Source organism: Pseudopodoces humilis, chromosome 13, assembly GCF_049639895.1.
Source record: "Pseudopodoces humilis isolate 2021_Gansu_Grassland_sample_001 chromosome 13, ASM4963989v1, whole genome shotgun sequence".
In the NCBI taxonomy this organism is placed as follows: Eukaryota; Metazoa; Chordata; class Aves; order Passeriformes; family Paridae; genus Pseudopodoces; species Pseudopodoces humilis.
Window position 1 is genome coordinate 11508212 of NC_142212.1, and position 20411 is coordinate 11528622.

General features: G+C 43.8%; 1 protein-coding gene across 3 annotated transcripts in view; it reads right to left on the minus strand.

The window, feature by feature from the left end:
- GRIP2 (glutamate receptor interacting protein 2) overlaps positions 1-20411 on the minus strand; it is a 250895-nt gene that overhangs the window by 53756 nt on the left and 176728 nt on the right. For all 3 annotated transcript variants that reach the window (XM_088061807.1, XM_088061808.1, XM_088061809.1), the window contains exons 2-4: positions 5175-5255; positions 1847-1982; positions 938-1083 (exon numbers count right to left, since the gene is read on the minus strand). In XM_088061807.1, coding sequence (XP_087917933.1) covers positions 938-1083; positions 1847-1982; positions 5175-5255 — 363 coding nt within the window. The remainder of the gene's footprint in view (positions 1-937; positions 1084-1846; positions 1983-5174; positions 5256-20411) is intronic.

A 20411-nucleotide genomic window follows, 5' to 3' on the forward strand; every position in this document is an offset into this window, starting at 1 on the left:
CAAAGGTGTATGCAAAAGTCCACTAACATTTACAGCAGAAGAGAGGGGAATGATGGATACAGATTCATCCATTCCAGATTAGATTTTACTCTTTTGGGCTTTACACAGTCATTTCTGTATTTAATATTTTTCATCTAAAAGCAGCAGCTACAGCAAAGCTCTGAAGTGTAAAATATCTTCCTATCTGGGGCAAAATGTTAGATTTTATTAGCTTTGTTTTTCCTGGCATTTTATTTTTAGTTGTTTTATTTCTTCTGCCCAATCATTATCTGATTGATCTGGGTAAATGAATGAGTAATAACTGGGAGATTGTATTCACAATGGAAAGACTGTGATGAGAAACTGTATCGAGGAATTTGTTTTAACCAGAAACATCAATTATCAAAACAAATGGGGGCAAGAGCATATAGTCTCCCATGACAGGACACAAACCCTGTTAGTTGGGTTTGCCATCCTCTGCCAGCATCCCTCAGCTGGAAAGATGATAGCTTCAGTTTCCCTTCTAAAAACATGTAACACTTCAAAGAATCCTGAGGACTAACAGCACTTGCCACAGTTCAGAAAAGGGCATCTGGTAATACATGTTTAAGACTGAATTAAATCTCCCGTAGCCGTACTCCAAAAGGGAAAAAAATAAGCTGAAGCAGCATTAGGAGGCAGATTGGCCTGTGCTGTCGAGTCACTCCAAGGCAAGACAGACCTAATCAGCCATCCCCTGCCAGTGTGCATGAGCAGGCACCCACTGTGCTGGAAAAAGTGCTCTGCTCCGACCGCACACAGCTCGGCAGCCTCCACCGCCCGCACGAGCAGATGAAGGCAACAGCAAAATGCCCCTGGACACTGCTTGGCCACAGCAGCTCTGCACTAGCAAGTCCATCTGCACTCCAGGACGAAAGGAGCCAAGAAGAGAGAGCAGCATTGTCCAAGAGGCACCCACCGGCCGGCGGGAGCTCGTACTCGACTTCCAGCACCACCCTCTCGCCCACGTTCTTCAGCAGGCTGATGATCTCGTCGTGCCGCAGCTTGGTCAGGTTAATGCCATTCACCGACTTGATGTAATCCCCCACGTTCAGCTGGTCACTCCTGCAAAGAAGTAAAATTAAAAGCAGTGGTGGCACAGTCTCCAGCTGGCTGGTAAGTGTAGGACTTTCCGAACAAGCCAGCAATGCTGAACTGATGTCTGCTGTCTGATTACATGCGTCTGCTATCACAGGGAAGTGCTAGAATGGAAGCCATCTATCTTTCCTGGTGGCAAATGTTCAGATCTGTGCATACAGCAACAATCACAGTGTACACGTTCACAACCTCTCTGCTGTTGCTCAGTTCCCATTCATGTAGAGCAATCAGTCAAAGAAAAGCACACCAAGAGCTGTCTGAAAAAAATCCAGCAGGGAAGGAGAAAACAACTTTCCTTTTGCCTGTTTTCTGCAAAATTGTTCAATTACTCTTTCCTTTTTCCTGCTTCTTGGAGCCTTTCTTTGCCCATTTTTTTTCTGAGCCAATAATGCTACTTATACAGTCAGTATTCAGAACAGATACAATATTAAACCACTTAGCTTGATCAAGATGTATTGTACCATGCAGCTCTCCTGACAAGGCTGCCTAATTTCACAGAATCCCAAATAGCCCTACACAAAATTTCAGAGCATAATTGCACAGAGCATAGGAAATAACTCAAAATAGAAGATGTTCTCCTTCCTGAAGCAACAACTTTACATTCTGGGGCACTTGAAAAAGGGGTCTCGGGTGCCAACTACTTTAATTATAACTCCATTCAGTAGCTGGAACAAGGAACTATTCCTCTCCATTCCTGCTGTGCTCTCCACACCCCATTTCCATTTCTCACCTTGCAGCCAGTCCTCCTGGCCTCAGATTGGAGACTCTTGGCTTTCCATCTTTGTCTGTGCCACCTGAAATGGTTAAACCAAGGGTGCTGCCTTCTTTCTTAATCAGCTCCACGATTGTGACCCCTCTGAACTCCTCTGTAAGATCAGGAATAAAGACAAACTCAGTGGAAGTCACATTCCTCTCAATCCCAAAGACATCCTTTTCCTACAGGTGGTGGGAAAATAGACTTGGGATGATTTGAACAACTAGCATGAAGAAAAAGCCTCTGTTTATTTGAAGTTAAGTTGTAAAATAGAAGTGTGTCCTGGTAGAGCCACAGCAATGTTTGCATGCAGGTCTGGCAGGCAGGACCAATGAAGACAAGGCAGAGTAGCAAGGGCTTATGAGAGAGTAAAAACATTGTGTTTCAAGGTGCTGGAGGCAGTAGAAAACTTCAAAACCAGGGTGATGGGAGCTCAGCAATGGTCCAGGGGGACCACCTCAGGAACTATGTTTGATACAGAGTGGGGAGGGCATTAACAGAGCTGTCAGGGAGTCACAGTTACACAGGAGGAGGATGCTCCTGCATCCAGGTTCAGGAGATGTAGACCTGCAGTAGTTGCCTGGAAGGACCAAACAGGATGGACCTTAAAATACAGTGATAAAAAAAACCTATCATGAGACATCAACATAGTTGGGAGATACAGAACAGAGTGTAGAGAGGGATGGGATCCTGCCATGATCAGGGGGTGGAGGGGGAGACACAACCTTCATTCATTCACAGCTGTTTGTCCACCCACCTGTACCTAGTCCAAGTCAAACTCCCTATTACCACCTCATCTACAGCTGGAATCGAAGACACGAGTCACTTTGACACCATGACCTGTTCCACATGCACTGCCTGCCATCAAACACAGGTCCATGTCTAGGGGATGCTCACCCCACACCTGCTGCACCAGTACTGCTTCTCTGGGTGCTGCAGGCAGTGCACATTTTACCTTCTCTAATCCAAGACAACACTCCTAGCTGTCCAGCACCTACACTAAGGTGTGGTGACACCTACACCTACCTGGTGTCAGTTTTGATCTCATCACAGATCACGTCTGGGTTTTACAGAAAACAGGGCCCCTAAATTATTCCAGCTCTTGGATTTGGCATAGAAAGGGCAGTAAGTAAGCAGGAGAGTCAGTCCTGGCCTAAGGAAAAGACCAAGAGCTTAAAAGACTTGGCAAAAGGCAGCTCTGCAATACTGCACACAACAGACCTCACACCCCTCAAAGGGGAACTAGCCCTGGGGCAAATAGGATGACATCCACACCTTGTCAGAGCCTCCTCTCAGAAGCTTCTACACAATTTGTCTATAGCATTATCCATCCACCTCCACTATGTCAGTGCACTGAAATCTTCCATGATTTTACAGGAGGAAACCAGTCACCCTCACACAAGGTGCCTTTCTCCAAGGCCGTGAGGAGAAGGTGGTGATGGGCACTGGTAGCACACAACAGCAGCCCCACAGATGTGGACATGATCCCATGCTGAAAATGGCCCAGATGTTGTTTGCACAGCAAACCTTACCAGGCTTTAATATGCTCTGTTTGGAGAGGGAACATTTAAAACCTATTGCACACTGACTTCCAGAGCAAGGCAGTGCCCCTTAAACAGCATATTGACACAGAAGGTCCACGCTGGTGCAGGGCCTCCTCCATCCATCCAAAACATGGGGTCATTTGGCACTGTGGTGCCTCATCACCAGCACTTTGCTCCTGTTCAAAGCCACCAGGACACCAGAAATTGCACCTCACTTAGAGTCCTGCCACGCACTACCTGTTTTGTAAAGCACTTCCAAGAATAATCTGTGCACTTGATTAATGCGAGTAGGGAACCTCTTTGCAATCTAACTCCAGTCTGGCAGGCGCTTAGGCACTGCTGGGCACCCGTTTAATGTGGCACTGGAAGCTCCTTGTAAAAATGTCAGGTCCATAACACTTCTGCTCTTTAAACTCAGTTTTGATCCCTTGCCAATTGCAGTAAGTTAATTTTCAATTCACCAACCTGGGAGCCCTGAGACTGCCAGAAACTTGGGGAGACTCTCCACCGTGCTGGAAAGAACAACATCCGGCACCATCCTGCAAATTTCCTCTCAGCTACAGACATGACTGATCAACACAGATGGTGCCACAAGGGGAGATTATTAGCTTTTCAATGAGGTTTAATTTTGATCCTTGATAAGTGTTTAAAATGAGAAGTCCCAGAGTGCAATTACCCATTGTTATGGGTTCAAAGAGAAATCACTGCTCCAAAAAAGGCAAGTCCCTGAGATCAACGGATCAAGGTCAGCGATAAGGAATTTTGACCCTTGCCTCTACAAACCTACTGCCACTGTCACAGGCCCATATAGTGTAAACTGAGCTGGTTAAGGAGGATCTTCTAGACATAGTCTTTAGGCACCATATATGAGCAGTCTTGGATTTATTCTACTGGCATATATGACTGGATTTTGCATCCCAGGGCAGGAAGAATACACATTAATTTTTCCTTCCCCATTGAGATACCTTGAGCTGGGGTTGTTGGACACACTGGCTCTTGTGAGCCTCTCCCATCAGGGCTGCTCTACAGTGGTAATGGGATGCACAGTATCCTTTGGAGCAAGTGCTGAATGATGAAGCTATAGCAGAAGGGCCTCACTTCCTTCCCATTACCTAGAACACACTAAATCAACCACGTGACTGGGTCATTAGCAGCCAGAAGTTAAAATGAAGCCCCTGGCTTTCCTAGGAAGGAGATGAGTTGTCCAAGGCAGCCCGTCCAGGACTGCTGGAGTGCTGCTGGCACATGAAGTCCAGGACCAACAGAGGAAAATGTACTACCACTTCACTTCCTCTTCAGCCCCTGGGGGGTTTCTGCATGGGAAGGTTTATCTCACACAAAAATGTGCTGTGACTGACTAAATAGCAAAACAAACTTAGTCAGATGTGGGAAATTCAAAGCTTGCCAGACATTGCCAGTCTCCCTCCCTGCCTGATGAGCTCAGCTACAGCAGTGTTTCTTCCCCCTCTCCTTTGCTGCTGATTTTTTCCTTTGAGAGTGTCAGTCCAGCACGGGAATAAAGTCCTTTCCCAGCTCCCTGTAACTACTGTCAACAGGACCACACAAGACAAGGATTGTACCTGTAATACACCATTCACTGAGACCAGTTATCACCATCCATTTCTGCCCTCCAGCAAAAGCCTTGCTGATAGACGCACCAAAATTAGTGTTTTGAGGGGTTTTACCCATTTTAGGGATATCCAGGTAAAGTGTAATGGATGCCCCAATGTTTTGGAGCAGGAGCTGATCCCCACCTTTACCTGGGATGCTTTGCCTCCTGGAGACCAGGGCTGCGTCCATCCCACCAGAGTCCTTGCTCCCCTTTGAGTAAGGGCCATCATCTGTGAGCAGAGCAAACACAGAAGCTGAAATTAGTACCAAAAGCCACAAACAACTGAACCAAACCACTTTAAGAAATAGTCCTGGTGACACCAAAATTGGAATCACATCTGTGTCACAGACTGCAGGCAAGAAAAAACATTACCAGCCCCAGATTTGCACTGCACCATGTGGGCTCTCACCTTGTAGAGTGGAAAAAAGGAAGGCAGTAACATTATCTGATTTATTCTTCTTGGAGCTAATCCGCTAGGAGAGAACAAAATTCCCTTACTCCTGTAATTAAGTGGAACAGCTGAGGATAGAGAAAGCTGGGGTATTTGTCTCACAAGTTTCAAGCCTGTCATTATGCTGGTGAAGAAACTTACTGTCTTTGGAAATGCAGTTATACATCAGGACACTAACAGGGCACTAAATCACTATACTTGAGTGAAATTGCCTATTCTTATAGATCCCATTATTTCAGCCACATTTTCCTGCTGCTGTTCCAGCCTCTGTACAATAGAGAGATCACCTTATTTTAAGTGATTAAAAGAAAAAAAAAAGTTAGAGTGAAGAGGGAATAGCATTATACACTGTAAATACACTGTCCAGCATAAGCTGAAATTTAAAGCATCTAAATACCTTTGCATTGTCCTATTGAAAAACTGCTACAGAGTTATCACAAACCTTGTCTGCAGACAAGGCAGCATGCTTCTACAGATCTCATTTCCATCCATCTGAAATGTCTATTTTTATGGCATTTTATAAAAAGCTGGTGCTTTTCCAATCAATAATTTCCAGTAACCATGTAGTACCAAATAACTCCCATTCTCAGTGACCACATTCTTGAATTTTTCAGTAGCTGTGAAGGTTTAGAAGTTGTACATGATAGTATAAATATAGGTTACTGAAAACTTTATCCATTTATTCCTGTCCACAGCTCTTAAGTAAGTTACATTTAAGTTACAAAGAAGTTTTTGTCCCTCTCCATACAAAGTGAACAAAAATTTTAGTTCAGCCCCATTCAAGACAAGGGTCTGTACAGAGAAGACTTAATCCCAATGTTCAGTTTGCTGGCAGCCCGCTTTCCCCATAAACAGAAAAAAAGATGGTGTAAATCTTAGTCTCTCTCACCAGGAGGTTTTTCCTAATATCTTGGTTTACCTTCTCTCTGTCACCTCATGCCTGGCAGAACTGTAGAATCAGATAACAGGGATGGTTTGGGAGTATAAGGGAAGGTGGCAATTCCTAGGGAAGCAGCAGGACAATGCCGATCCAACTGCTCCTTGCCCACGTTCCCAACAGCTACAACCACCCCTTATTTCTTTCCCAAATGCAGCAGCACATTGGAAGAGGAACTCTAAAGCTCAGAAAACCCACCACAAGGTTCCTTTTTCAACACTGGAGGTAAATGTGCAAAAGGCACCTGCAACGTACCCTGGGTCACCCAGGGCTGGAGCTTCTCGCTGGCACCGGAGCCTCAGCGTGCCTTTGGTGCCACGGGGCATGCAGCTGCCTTCCACACCAGTGCACTGCTGCCAGCTCTGCCCCCAGGTAACGTGCTCACAGCAGTCTGCTGTGGATGGGATCCCTGCCTTCCTGGGAAACCACTCAAGATGGTTCAAAGCCAGCTCCATAATCTGCTGGCAAACTGCAGCACAGAACCATCTGTTTCACATAAACACACCGCCCCGGAGCAGTCAGTCACCAGCACCCTTCTGCGCTTCATTTCCCCATCAGTGTTGATAGGAAACCCCAATTTGCTACTGGTTACCCTCCCTACCCCAACAGCTGCTGGCAGTCATGCCTTGGCTTCCCTTAGAGCAAGAAAGCAGGTTGCCTGTGCATTAACAACAGCTTCCAGCAGCAGCCAAGTGGCCAAGAGCAGTGACCTGAGCTACAGGGCCTGCCCTGTCCCACTGCTCCTGACAGCCATGTCAGCCAGCAAATAATCAGCACCACAGCTCCTCTTCTCCTATTGCCCCCCCCTTCCAAACTCAGTCGATTATGTGAAAAATATTTGGGTTTTTCCCCTCTTTATCTGGCTAAAATGTTTGAACAGGAAAGGAGGCCGCCACACTCCACCTGCTGAAATGGGAACTTTGCTCGCAGGAGCATCCCTGCCGTGTGTGTGGCTCTTTGTTCATCTGCAGCCGATTTTCTGCTCTGCCACTCAAGCTGGTAATAAAAAACTTTTTACAAACTTTTTTGTTTGTTTGTGCAAGGAGTTACATTTTTGGCCTTTTTAAAAAGAAACTCCCTTTTGTGCTCTCACTTATTTCCTCTGCCTAGCGCAGCACCAGTTTGGAGGAGAGGCAGGTAACCAGCCTGATTGCTCAGCCAGCCAAAACTGCAGCACAAACCCAAGCACTAAAAATCCATGAACCTCTCTTCTCCCTAAAACCGGGGAAATAACTCTCTTTTTTTAACACTGTGCAGGTTTTTTTTGCAAGCAATCCGTGCTAGATCTATTAGAGTTGAATTTATCAAGCTTTATCTCTCACACTGAGAGGGCCAGAAATCTTCCAAAAAAAAGATTGTGCAATTGATGGTTTTCAAGCAGCGATGGTAATGCTGGCTTTAGACCTTTCAGAAAAGCTCACCAAGTACATAAGACTCTCAATAAAACTGAGATTGCAACACTTTCCATATATTGATCCCATGGGAATCTGTGGCAACATACGAAGTTCCTGTAATCCTTTTACAAGAGTTTTTACTATTTACGTGCCTTAATCTTTGCATATCACCAGAGACAGAAGAACTTCCGAGTCCTACACCTTCACACAGAGCTTTGAACTCTCCTCCTGTGCAGAAGCAGTGCAGAACAATGATACAGTCAGTGTACAGTATACTCTGTACAGCAACAGTAAATAAGAGACAATCCCCATCTCATTCCTTCAGAAACAAACTGAAAGATAAAGGAGCAAGAAAAATCTCCATTCTTTCACTGGGGGGCAAGAATAAAGGAAGGATGGGCAGACTCCACTACCCCTGCAAGCACAGGCAACAGGATCTCCTGACATCAGTTAGCTGCCAAGCCAAACTCTGTTAAAATGGGGGGAAAAGGGCTTCCTTGGAAAAAGCACTGATTTAGGAGTTCATTATCCCTGACTGTGGAGGGGAAAAGGAAGGTTTGGGGTATTTTTTCATTTTGAAGAGCTATTAGTCTCTGTTATTAGCAGAGATCACCTCTTAATGAAAATGAGCATTGGCTAAATCAGATTCTGTGACAATTAGGCTGCTGTCTGCAAGTTGTTCAGATTCCTGGATCACTTTAAGACAGTTCCTGCAGAGAAAGTGCATTAATCTTGTGGGAAGACCAAGAGGTAAAACCTCCCATTTGTTTAATGGAAAAAAGACAGTTGGAGACACTTATTTTGCTACAGGGTAATTGCATTCCTTGTTTAGAGAAATGAATACCAACCAGCATTAAGAACCAAAAGCTGTTCATACTAAGGCAAGCCGGAATTTTTTTTTTGCTGGAATAAAAGCATGAGGCTGGAAGCAGAAATCCAAATGACTAAAACTAATTGCAATTTGATCCATTTTGAGGAGAGTTATTTCTGTAAGTCAAGGGAGGCATTTATCTGTAGTCAGGCAAAGAGCAGCCAGGGGTACACAAGCGTGGGTCAGGCAGCTAGTGATGATTCAAACTGTGGCTCTGGGAGCAAACCTCCGATGCCTGGGACTTTAAAGATCTCTGAGTGCCTGAAGATGCAGACATGTACTTCAAAAACAGACTGTGATCATCTAGCTGCATCTCTAGGCATCTCATCACCTTTAAAAAGTTGATCTATTACCAGAAGGAGGGGAGGGGAAAAGTGATATATCCATGCACACCCATTCTGAATCTCAAACTGGTTTTTAGATCCCACATGACACAGCCCCCACTACAGCCTGGCCAGGGGCTGGACCATCATCAGAGGACAGTAACACAATCCTTCCCACTCTTCCAGGCTGGCACTCCACATGGCAGCACACCCAGCGGCATCTCATGCACCAGTGATGGATTTGGACCTGATTGCAAGGCTGTACCCATCTGCCCCTCCAGCACAACTCCCCGAGGGCAGTTTGGGTTATTCCAGCACCACCACAGCAGGCTGGGAACAGCAGTGTCACTGTCAGCTCTGCACAAGAGCAGCACAGCGGTGGCTTCCCATCTTCAAAGCACTCAGCCTTTAACAGGAGAGACAAGTAGATCCAGAGAGCCCAGGACAGGAAAAAGAAAAAGCTGGTTACAAACAGACTGCATGATTTCCTGAAACTACTTAATTACAAAGTTCACTGCAGAGCAAGAGCTCCTCCCACGTGTCTGCTTCAGACAAGAGTTGTTTGCATGAAGGATCCCACCTTCCCCAAGCCTTCCTCAGCAGGTGGCCTGAATTTTCTTCTGCCCATCTAAATCCACAGCTCCTCAGGCCCTTGGAAAACCTGTATATGAGTTCAGTATAACCAGTACAGCTGCTCAGTTCTTTTCCCCTCTCTAGAAATACAGTGCTTTGACTCTGTATCATTAAACTTAATAAATAAATAGAACCCCAGGAAACAGATGAAACACATCTATCAGTGATCTCTAGACTGCTTTTCCTGGAATACTGCAAAAGTTGAGCTAAAGCATAATCCTGCCCTACATAAACCTAATCCAAGCATATAGCAACAAACACACTAAATCCTTAGACAAGATAGTCCATGCTCCTGTGCTTAAAACAAGAAAACAGAAAGTTACTTTTTCTTTAGGATTCTGCACCACAATTTCATTTTCATCACAATGATTTTAGCTTGCTGCATTCAAAAAAAAACAAAAAACCCCAACCCAACCCTGAAAGGTCCCAGTGTTTTCTCACTTTTTATTCTCCAGAAGGCGGGGTGGGCTTTTGGGAGAATGCCAGTGAAAAACCCAGTGCCCACCACAGCTCTACCCCTTCCCTCAGCCCAGGGCATCTTCCATGTGACTTTCCCACAGCACTAATCCAAAATCAAGCACTTTGAAATGCCTTTCCCTTCCTTTGCACCAGGAAGATTAAAAAAATTCCCCTTAACCAGTGAGTTCAGGCTGGAACAGACCAAGTTATTTAGGGAGCAGCTCCTCCCTCATTTCATAAATACATGTATCAAGAAAGCTGGTAAAAATCACAGAGTTTTTTTTTGTGAAGAAGAGCCTCTTTTTATCCCTTTACTGGCAACAAATCCCCTCCTAGCTCATACTCAGGAGACACCCAGAGACAAATGAGAAGCTGGGGAAGTTTCCTCTTAACTTCTCTCATCACAAATTTCTGAGTGAAGAGCCCAGAAAAACAACCATGCTGTACCGGAACCACCCTTGCTGGAAACAAGGCTCTCACCCCAAAAACAACTGAGCTTTATCCCATTTTCCCAGATAATTCTGGGGGCAAAGTTGTTACCAATCTGCTGCCAGAACCTGTGCAGCCCTACTGCAACGATGCTGTGTTCCCAACCCCAGCCTGGGAACGTGATCCATCAAAAGCTTCTTGTTCCACCAGAGGCTGTTGTGGCAGCTCTTCCATCCACTTGTGTCATTGCTGCTCCTGGCTTCTGAGCCAGGAAGAACCTGCCCAAACTTGGAGGGTATTCCAAGAGGAAGCTGTACTTCTTAATTTCTTCTCCTCAATAGACACAGCATGAAATTCATCCCCCCACACCCTCCACGTCTCTCCTTTTCTTCTACCAACCCTTCTCAGGCATGTTCAATTTTGTAACACCTGCTGCTGTATTCACTGGAATCAGTTCTAGGAAAGCACAATAACCTGTTTTTTAACAGAAACTCCATGCTTTGTTCTTCTGGTTTTTGTTTTTTTTTCTTTTTAATAAAAAACCAAAATTACTTTTAAAGGAACAATTTGTTTCAAGCAATCATTTTCAACTGAAATGCTGCAGATAATTATTTGCAGAGCAGTGGCCTTTATGGGACCAAGATATAAGCCAGAACATGTCTCTGTTTCCAAGCAGGTTGGCTTCCAAGGGATACAAGAGCGAATTTCTTACCCCCTGCAAGACTGCAGCAGATAACACTGATGGAAGATTCCTGTTTTGCATGAAGATGTGGGAAGAGTTTCTCCATTTAGTAAACAAGTTTTGTGTGAAGAAAACCCCTTTAAGTTTGCTCTGCAGAAAATCTGGGCTCTGGTAAGGTTTTACTCACATCAACTTTCACTGGATATTAAACACCTCTCAAGGACTGATCCAAGTCCCATCTGATAAGAATGAATGCTGGACTCAGCTTGCAGTGCCAACATCTGGTAGTCCTCATGTTTTCATTAAATACATTACATTCCAGAAAAAAAATAAAAACACACACTTAAAAGAGAAGAAAGGAAAAAACCCCACAATTTAAGAATCTACAATCAACCTGCCACTACACTCATGTCTTTTATATACCACAGCCCTTGCTACAATGCATTGTTTGCTCCCATTATTGCTTTGGAAGCCAACACAGAGCCACTTTATCTAATCAGCACATCCAAGGGACTCTATTATAGAGGACCTGGAAGCAATTCTTAATTTCCACTCAAGCTGTATTGAGAGATGGAAGAAAAAATACTTGAAAAAGTGACTAAAATTTTTTGTTAAATTCATCTCCGTTTTTTGTCTCTCCTGGTTTTGTATGAAAATTAAATTCCCATGCTGTTCATCGACTGTCCTCTGCACTTCTGGAACCCAGGGGCCAATGTCCATCAACTTGGAGGGGAGAGAGAGGGTGCAGCCTGAAAGAGGCTTATAATCTTGTAATTTTAAATAAAAATGTGTTTTGAGTAGAAAAGACTCAAGTTATTGCTCTCAGAAAAGCAAAGAGCTGTTGTGCAAAGCAGCTCTAGACCAACTTCACCACTCATTTTCTTCTGCGCTGTAGGGAGGAGATCAGGGGATAGCAGATGCAGAACTGCTGGAAATTAAGCACTCCTTTGGTCTTCTGTTCACAGAGGAGCTTATGTTGTTCTTCAGAAGTAGCCTGTGATTTTGTATCTTTCATTTAAAAGTATCAGGGATGACTCTTTCCTGACTCCAGTGAGGATATGATTTTGTGCATTAAGTTAGGCTTATTAACAGCTGCTTGAGGGATTTCAGAGGCTGGATCTTCAGCAAAAATAGCTTTTCCCAAACAAAACCCAAGAATCTTCACTTTTATCCATCTCTTCCAACCAGTCTTCTAACAACATCCACACCAAGAAGATCCCTCTTCACTCTCTGAGCCCTCCCCAGTTCACTTTTCTTAAGCAGTCCCCAGCAAGATTTGCATTTCTGGTGTTAAAAAATAGAAAGAGAGAAATAGAGAGAGACTTCCCTTCCTGCAATCCTTCTCATCCTCCCAGGCATTTTCAGATAGCTTCATCAGTTTATATTTGTGGATGGCCCAGTGGCAGAGGAACCCCTGCAGTGCCTCACCCCCTTGCAGGTTGTTTGCACACACAGACTCACACAGAGCATTCACAGTAATTTCATGCACAAAAGACAAGAATAGTGCAGAAACCAACTCCATGAGATTATTATTTCTCGATGATTCTAGTGCCTGAAATGATGTTATTAAAGTTACATTTTCCAGTCAGTCTGGCAATTTCTCTTATTAAGCAGCATAGAGTGTACTGGGGAGAGTCCAACACTAAGCTAGAAAGATGAAATATTGCTGATATACTGATTGTGTCATCTGAAGAAACTAACTTTCAATAGTAAAAATTTAGAAGAAATAAGATACATTTTCAGACTGATCTTTCATGAAAGTTATCTAAGTTAGCAATTGTAATATGGTGAGAAATGACCAATAAAGTCTAACATCATTCCCAAAGAAGAATGCCTCGCTAGATACAACTGGATTTACTAATCTAAGCAGCAGGCAGCAGTAAATCCTAGCTGGCAAGGGAATCAATTCTCCCTATTAACTCCATGTAAGCTTACAAACTCTTAAATATGGAGGTGGATAAGAAATGGAGCCTGCTGAATCCAAACCCTGAGGACTTACCTTCTTTCAAGCACCAAATGCCATGGTAAGTGACTGTGGAGTAAAATCAAATAAAAAAAGACATCTCTATTGTGGTTTTTCAACCAAATGAAATTAAGTACTGTCAGTTTATTAGACTTTAGCACTCAAATCACTGGTGCCACCTAAGTCTAGAGGACACTATTACTTACTTGCTTAAAAACCCTGGAGTTAGTCAAGGAAGGAAAACGAGCTTTGTTTTAATGAAAACCATCATGAATGTTTTCACTGCATAGGGTTTGGCTCCAAGCTGCCTTCCAACTAAGGCAGCTTGTCAAAAAGCTACACCCTAGCAGGCAAAAGATTTTATTTTTGATATATGAATAGTTGAAGCCAAAACCATTATCAATGTCCATATTAAAAGATGTTTTTTAAAAGATCTTGGTGTTTTATTGGGGTTTTTACTGTTTTACCTAATGCCTGTGTTGGACTCACAGGGAGGAGATGGGGAGACAACTCAAGAGCCATTGGCAGTGCCAAGAACTGGGCACCCTCATGGACAGCTTGGGTGGGAACATGAACCACAAATCAACAGTTTGGGGGTGACAGAACAGGGAGAAGTCAGGACTTCCATCTTTTGAAATGGAGATCAATTCACTGCAGTGATAGTGATAGTGATAGTAAATTCTTGCACCTATTTTGCTTTTTACAAATTCCCTTTTGATCCCTATTGTGACTGCTTTAAAAACAGTACTTGTTGTCTTTCATCCTCCACGATCTTACAAAAGAGCTGTTAAATCAAGAGGCTGTTAACTTTCCAGGGAGAAAAGGAGTTTAAGAAGTACAAGGTAGCACTTTGTATTATTTGAATTCATGACTGAATAGAAGGGAGAAGGCAATCTGGTCTGGTGTGTGAGCCTGGCAGGAGAGCACAGAACTCTTCACGGCAGGGGTAGAGAGCCAGAATTTGAAAAGAAAAGCTATAGATGCATCCTAGATGTTGGAACATATGCATGCATGTCCTCTCCTTCCACTGAATGTAAAGAATTAACCACCTGGACATTGAGTTACAGAATGTCTTGTCATAATGGATGGACATCTTTCTCAGAAGCATTTGGCACCTCTTAGGCAATTTGGAGGACAGTTCTTTGACCTGTATTATGCAGAGAATGAGACTAGATGTTGAATGGCTCAGTCACAGCCCAGTCTTACCAAAAAACCCAGACCAAAACAGGTGAAGGTGCCATTTGAGATTAAATTGGCTGAAACAAAATATCACAGTTCAGTGAAAGGGTAATTTTTGCCCATAATAAGTTTTTTTTGCAGCTTTGACCAGCTCAAAGCTTGAGATCCTACCTCAAATGAAGCAGAAGGATAGATCAATATTGCTGCAGCAGAGACAAAAAGCAATGATTGACAGGGTTCCCTGAGCTACCTTTTTCTGGTGAAAAGATGTTTAATTTCAAACAGAGGAAAACTGGAATACCCACTTCCCAATATATACCTGGATAGGAAGTAAAAAAATAGACCATGAGTTCTGAAATAGAAGCAGGAGTAATAAAAACTATCATTTGATATCCTTGAGTTTGTGAATCAGGGGCTTGAGACAACAGTTTTTAATTCTGGGCTTTGCTACAGACAGGTAACTTTTCCCAGTTCAGCAGGTAAATTGTCAAGAGCACATCTCTTGTGACAGGCAGTAGACAAAGCAAATGAAAAACCACTGGATTCACCAGAGAGGGAAGAGGTGGTGGCAAAAAGACATTGTGCCAACATTCAGCCTGGTAATCCTTTACAAAGAGGGACTTAGCTACAGTTGTAATGCCTTTTTTTGTTTTAGTTCTATAGTACTTTAAAGAGAGTCCTTACAAAAGAAAATTATGTGCCCCAAAGAGCACATGCAAATTTTTAGCACCTCTAAACTTACAGCAGTCCATGTGGAGACCAACTGAGGAGAGGTAAACCAAGCTTAAGGAAACCTTTTAGAAAACACAGCTCCTTAGATGAGTTGGGAAAAGTCCCTTCGTACAGCAAATCACACCCTGCTTCCCTGCTGATCTCATCAGTTTGACATAAACAACACTTGTCCCAGCAAGACACAACAAGGGGTGGGCAAGGGGAGCCCAGGAGGGCTTTTTCAAGGAAAGTCACCCTACCACATGTCCAGGTTAGCACCCTCTCTCTGCTCCCAATTACAAATCTGCTCTGACTCAGGGGAAAAGCACAGCAAATTAAATGAAGGATCAAATCTGGGAGATTTACAGTGCCAGTTCAAGAGGTGGCTGAGATTGATACAGGTCCATGTGTGGTATGCATCAATCTCAGTGCCAACAGCAACAAGAAAATCCTTGCAAACCACAGGAAAACAAAAACAGCAAAAAAAACCCAAAACAAAAACCAAACCACCAGCAAAAAAGGCAACAGAAGTGACACATTTCAGTGCTTTAACATTTAATAAAAGCATGAGCCAGGGGTCAAGGTGTGAAGTGAGCAAACAGATTTAGGTAAAACTTATCTCCAACAGATTTTTGCAGCATCCCACGGGCCAGTGCACCAAGGCATCTCATAGCCAGGTTTGCCAGCAATGAGGTAATGCCCTAGCTGGAGCCCCCAGCTCACAGTGCAGCCCCCAAGGTTTGGGAACCTATTTTAGCACTGCAAAGACAGCTGGTGCTGCAGGAAGGTGACATCACAGAGGAAGGCATTCAATGCAGTAGGAGGCAAATCAGGTGCTTTATCACAGATTTGCACTGCATTTTGATGCAAACTGCTTAAAAGCCAGTGGGAGTCAAAAAAATAAGGAAGAGGTTCCAGACAGCATTAACTATTTTAAAAGAAAGATTTCTGGCACCCCGTTTAGACTTGTTTCCAGCTTATCCACGAAGCTCTGCTAAACCTTACTAAGACTTAATTCCCATAAATGTGATTCTCCTTCAGTGTTCAGCTAAGTAGCAATGTTTCAAAAAAAGTAAATACCAAATTGTGGGAGTTGGATTATTCATTCATCTGGTAAAAGCCATTATATATGAATACATACAGATGTTCCCACTTCATGACTGATCTAAACATATGTAGATTTCAGACTGACACACAAACCATCTCTTATGCAATGGCCCATGTACATGTCCGGGCTGCTTTTATCCTAGACTGTGTCAGGAGGATTCACAGGAGCTGTGTGAGAGATGGAATACGCTTATAGATAAAAGACTAAAGAAAGTTTAAGCAAGAGCCTCACTTAAAATGAAAGGAAGGAGGGAGAAGGAGAGAAACCAAAGAGTCAGGGAGTATCAGATTTAACAGGACAACAAGATGAAATATGAAAGTTTCAAAGCTCCAAGTTATTTGATGTTGGAACTGGTGCAGCCTGATCTCATCAAACCAGCTGTTAAAAATTTCCCTGAATTGCCAGTTAAATCTTGCTTCCAAGAACCTCATCTCCTGTGTTTGCCCACTTCTTGCTTCCCATTAAGCCTTGACTTGGCCTCAGACTTTGCCAACACCCCAGCCTCCAAACAGGCTGATGTCAAAGATCAGCACAGCACCACTTTGATGAAAGCAAACATCTGTTCAGTATGAAAGATGGATGCAACCCTGCTCCAGCAGAGTTATTCATGTATTCCAGCTGTTTTCCATGGCTGCCTTAATGCAAACTGCTGTGCTGGTTTCCAGTTGCTTTATATCACACAGGTGCACTAATCAGGTGGAGAACCCAGTCTCAACTTCAGCCAGCACAAGAATTCACAAAAGACATGGAAACTCCTGGTGAAATTCAGAACAAAATGCTGCAGCTGTGCTCTGTGACCCTCTGAAAGGCTCACAGAGATGCTTCTTGTGAGTGCTTCTAAGCTGAGACAACCCTGAGATTTTCACATGGAAATCCTGCTCTGTGGAGAATTCAAGCCCCATAGTTCTGGGGGTTAATTTTCCCTTGGCCTTTTTTGAAACCCAAAACCACGGCAATCAAAGGGTTTGCCAGGAGCAAGGTGTTGGCCAGAAGGAGCCTCAGGTTGGGAAATGGGAACACTGATTAAAACAGCCCTTGTAACTTGGTGAGAGTCTGAGCTCTCCCGACCATCACAAACACCAGAGGGACTGGCAGACTCATGCCTAGGACTGAGAGAAAAGTCAGTTTTGCATCGTCCCAGGCAGAAACCTGCTCCCCTTTGAACAAGGGAAGGGAAGTTGCATGAGAAGGGGGAGAGGCACAGGAGCTCTCCCAGGACTGGGCTGAGCAGCTCCAGCAGCACGGCTCCACCTGCACCCCAAACCTGCCCTCTCCCCACCTACCACAACCCCAGGCCAGGCAGGTTTACACCAGAATATGGCCATACATCTGTAAAGATGCAACATACACTGGAAAGCTTGCAGCTGGAAGTTTTACAGCTTACAGATGATAGGAAGTAGCAATGAATCCAGGAAAATTCAGGTGTAGCTAAAGACCGCAGCGTCTTGGGAAGAGAGAAGATGCATGTGATAGCCTTTCTCCAGGCAGGAACACAGACCATTAAATGTAATGCTTCACATTATGCTCCCAAATACCCACTTAATTTTGATTCAACAAGGCACTTGTGCTAATAAAAATTAAAACCAGCAGGTTCTGTTGAGTGTGTAATGGAAGAGCAGCATGCACAGGTATATCTAAAATTAACTATGAATATAAACCTGACTACTTTGCAAGTATGGGGAAGTCTGGGGAGCACTGCAACCACTTTGATGCAGTCCTTGGCAGGGTGCTGTGCAAGTGTCCACCCAACCTTCACCTAAAAAGGGTCCTCAGGATTGTGGGGGGACATCCTTGCACCAGGTACCTCCCATTCCCACCTCTATAACCTCCAGATGGAGTCTGGATTCTACAAGAGCAGATATTGCCAAAAGTTTACCTCTGGCTGCTGCATGGCAGATCCAGTTTTGCTCAAGTATGGATGCCTGTGAGTCCACACTGCTGCAAGAGAGCTGAGTGTGTGCTCAGGGAGGCGAGAGGGGAGAGACTGTCTCTGTGAACATCAGATACAGCAGGTCCATTCAATGACTAAACACACATGACTGTTTGCTTATAAAACACAGTGTCACATAAATCTGCTAGGAGCTAATTGCCTATTATAGCTCATGATGCTGCTGGAGTCAGCTGCTGAATTAAAAAGGGTCCTTTAGAAAGGAGGGAATGCCAGTGGAGCTCTGCTCACCCGCCTCCACCACAGTTTCCAAACATTTTGTTTTCCAGTTCCTGCAAGGTGAATGCTTATTCCCCCTCTAAGCAATGGGGGCCCTCTGCCAAGCTCACTTGAGTGAGAAGATTTGGGATAAATTGAAATACAAGGGGGAAGAGGTGTTTCAAATCACAGCACCTATCTCTCGACTGTCTCTGCAGCCAGCCTGGAGCAGGGTGGTGTTTGTCACCACCCTGATGGCAGCAGTCACCTCCTGTGGCATGGCTACAGCAGCAAGGAGCAGGGAATGGCAGGGAAAAGAGCCACATGCTGCACAGCAAGGACAGGAAAGGGAGCAATGGACCACAGACACCTGGGTTTGAAGGAAAACAGGAAACAATGAGTGATGCACCCTCTGTCTCTGAGCTCTTCTAACTTCGCTCTGATTTCCACTCCTCAGATATAATGTTTACAAGTCACCTGGGCTGTCTGATCCAGATCTGCACAGACCTGAGCCAGTTCCTGACTTACAGCTTCATTACAATAAACACACAAGTGTTGATTATATATTGAGAATGGAAGTTGGAGTACTGCTGGGAAGAAAACCGCGACACCTTCCACCTTGCTAATGTGAACCTGCACAACAAGAAACAGATCGGTTGTGAGGAGTGACGAACTGGATCATCTCTTCATCTCTCAACTACACTAAATAATTTACAGGGCCATTTTGGGACTGACATGCAAAGCAGTTTAACAATGATTTAACAAAAAAGCATGAGATTCCATCTTTTCATGGTTTCCAGGTGTTGAGATCAATTTACATCACAGCAATTTTAATTTCTGGGCCTTTCTTTTCCCTCCTCCCCACAAAACCTGCAGCTGCCAACTATGCTGGCATCTACAGCAGCTAGGAAACGAATTTCCCTGTGAAGCAAATTCTTCCAGGGTGAATTGAATGAAGGCAGAGCTCATAATTGCCCATTACTGAAAACATTTCTGATAAAAAAATGGGGAGATATTTTTATCCACATCTCCAGTTGAAAATTGCTGGGAAAGATGCTTTTGAAAAGCCATCATCTCCAAGCATGTAATTATCAGATCCTTGAACAAAAACACACGGTCAAAGGAAAAAAAAATTATTTCCATTGAAATAAAAAAATCGGGGGTGGCAATTGTTAGGAATGGAGGGAGAGAAATTCTTCATCCTGTGTGATTTTGCACATTTAAAGTTACTAGACTGATTTGTAAATCCACAGATTAATAAACTTGGCAGCTAAGAACATCAAGCCCAGTTAATATTTTTTTTTTGTTATGAACAGAACAATAATAATATTATAAGAAAAAAAAATCAGAGGCAGACTGGCAGTCAGACTGTCACAGACCCAGAATTTCCTAACGCCCACACAAGCACGTTTCTCTTGAAACCGAATTCTGCCACCTTGAATAGACAGGCATACAATGACCTGGGGGCCCCATCCTATCAAGGATTAAGACCATGCCAAGCCTGATGGGATTACTCAAAAGCTAAAAATTATGCAGTAGCTGAACCGACAGCTGAAAAGAGCCTTAAATGCCTGGTAGCATTCCATTGTCAATTGATGAACATTGATAAATATTTATTTTTGCTCTACTTTTTCTTCTCCAGCTCTGCATTAGCACTTCTTTATTATTATTACTTGTTAGATTTAATTGTTTCTTTTATTTGCAACATCTACACATGCCTACACACAAAAGCAGAGGTGCCTTTCCCTCCATGTTGCCCAACACCTTTTTCTGACCTTCTGGGTAAAACTGCATGATTTCTATTCCATGATTTAGGTGGATAATATCACAAGCAGTAAACACTGGTATCTGCACACAATCAATTTTAGCAGTCCATTTTCAAAATAAATCAAATCCTACATGCCCTAACATATGCAAACACTTTTGCAGTGCAGTTACCCTTGGCTTCCATGGATTAATAAAACAGAACATTATAAAGAATAATTATCCTGGACATAAAGCCACCACATGAAGTTCAGTCCTCTTCTGTGGGTCACTCTAAGCCAGAGTGAACCCCTTCCAGTGGCAATGAGATTTTCATAAGCAGGGTGGCAGGGAGG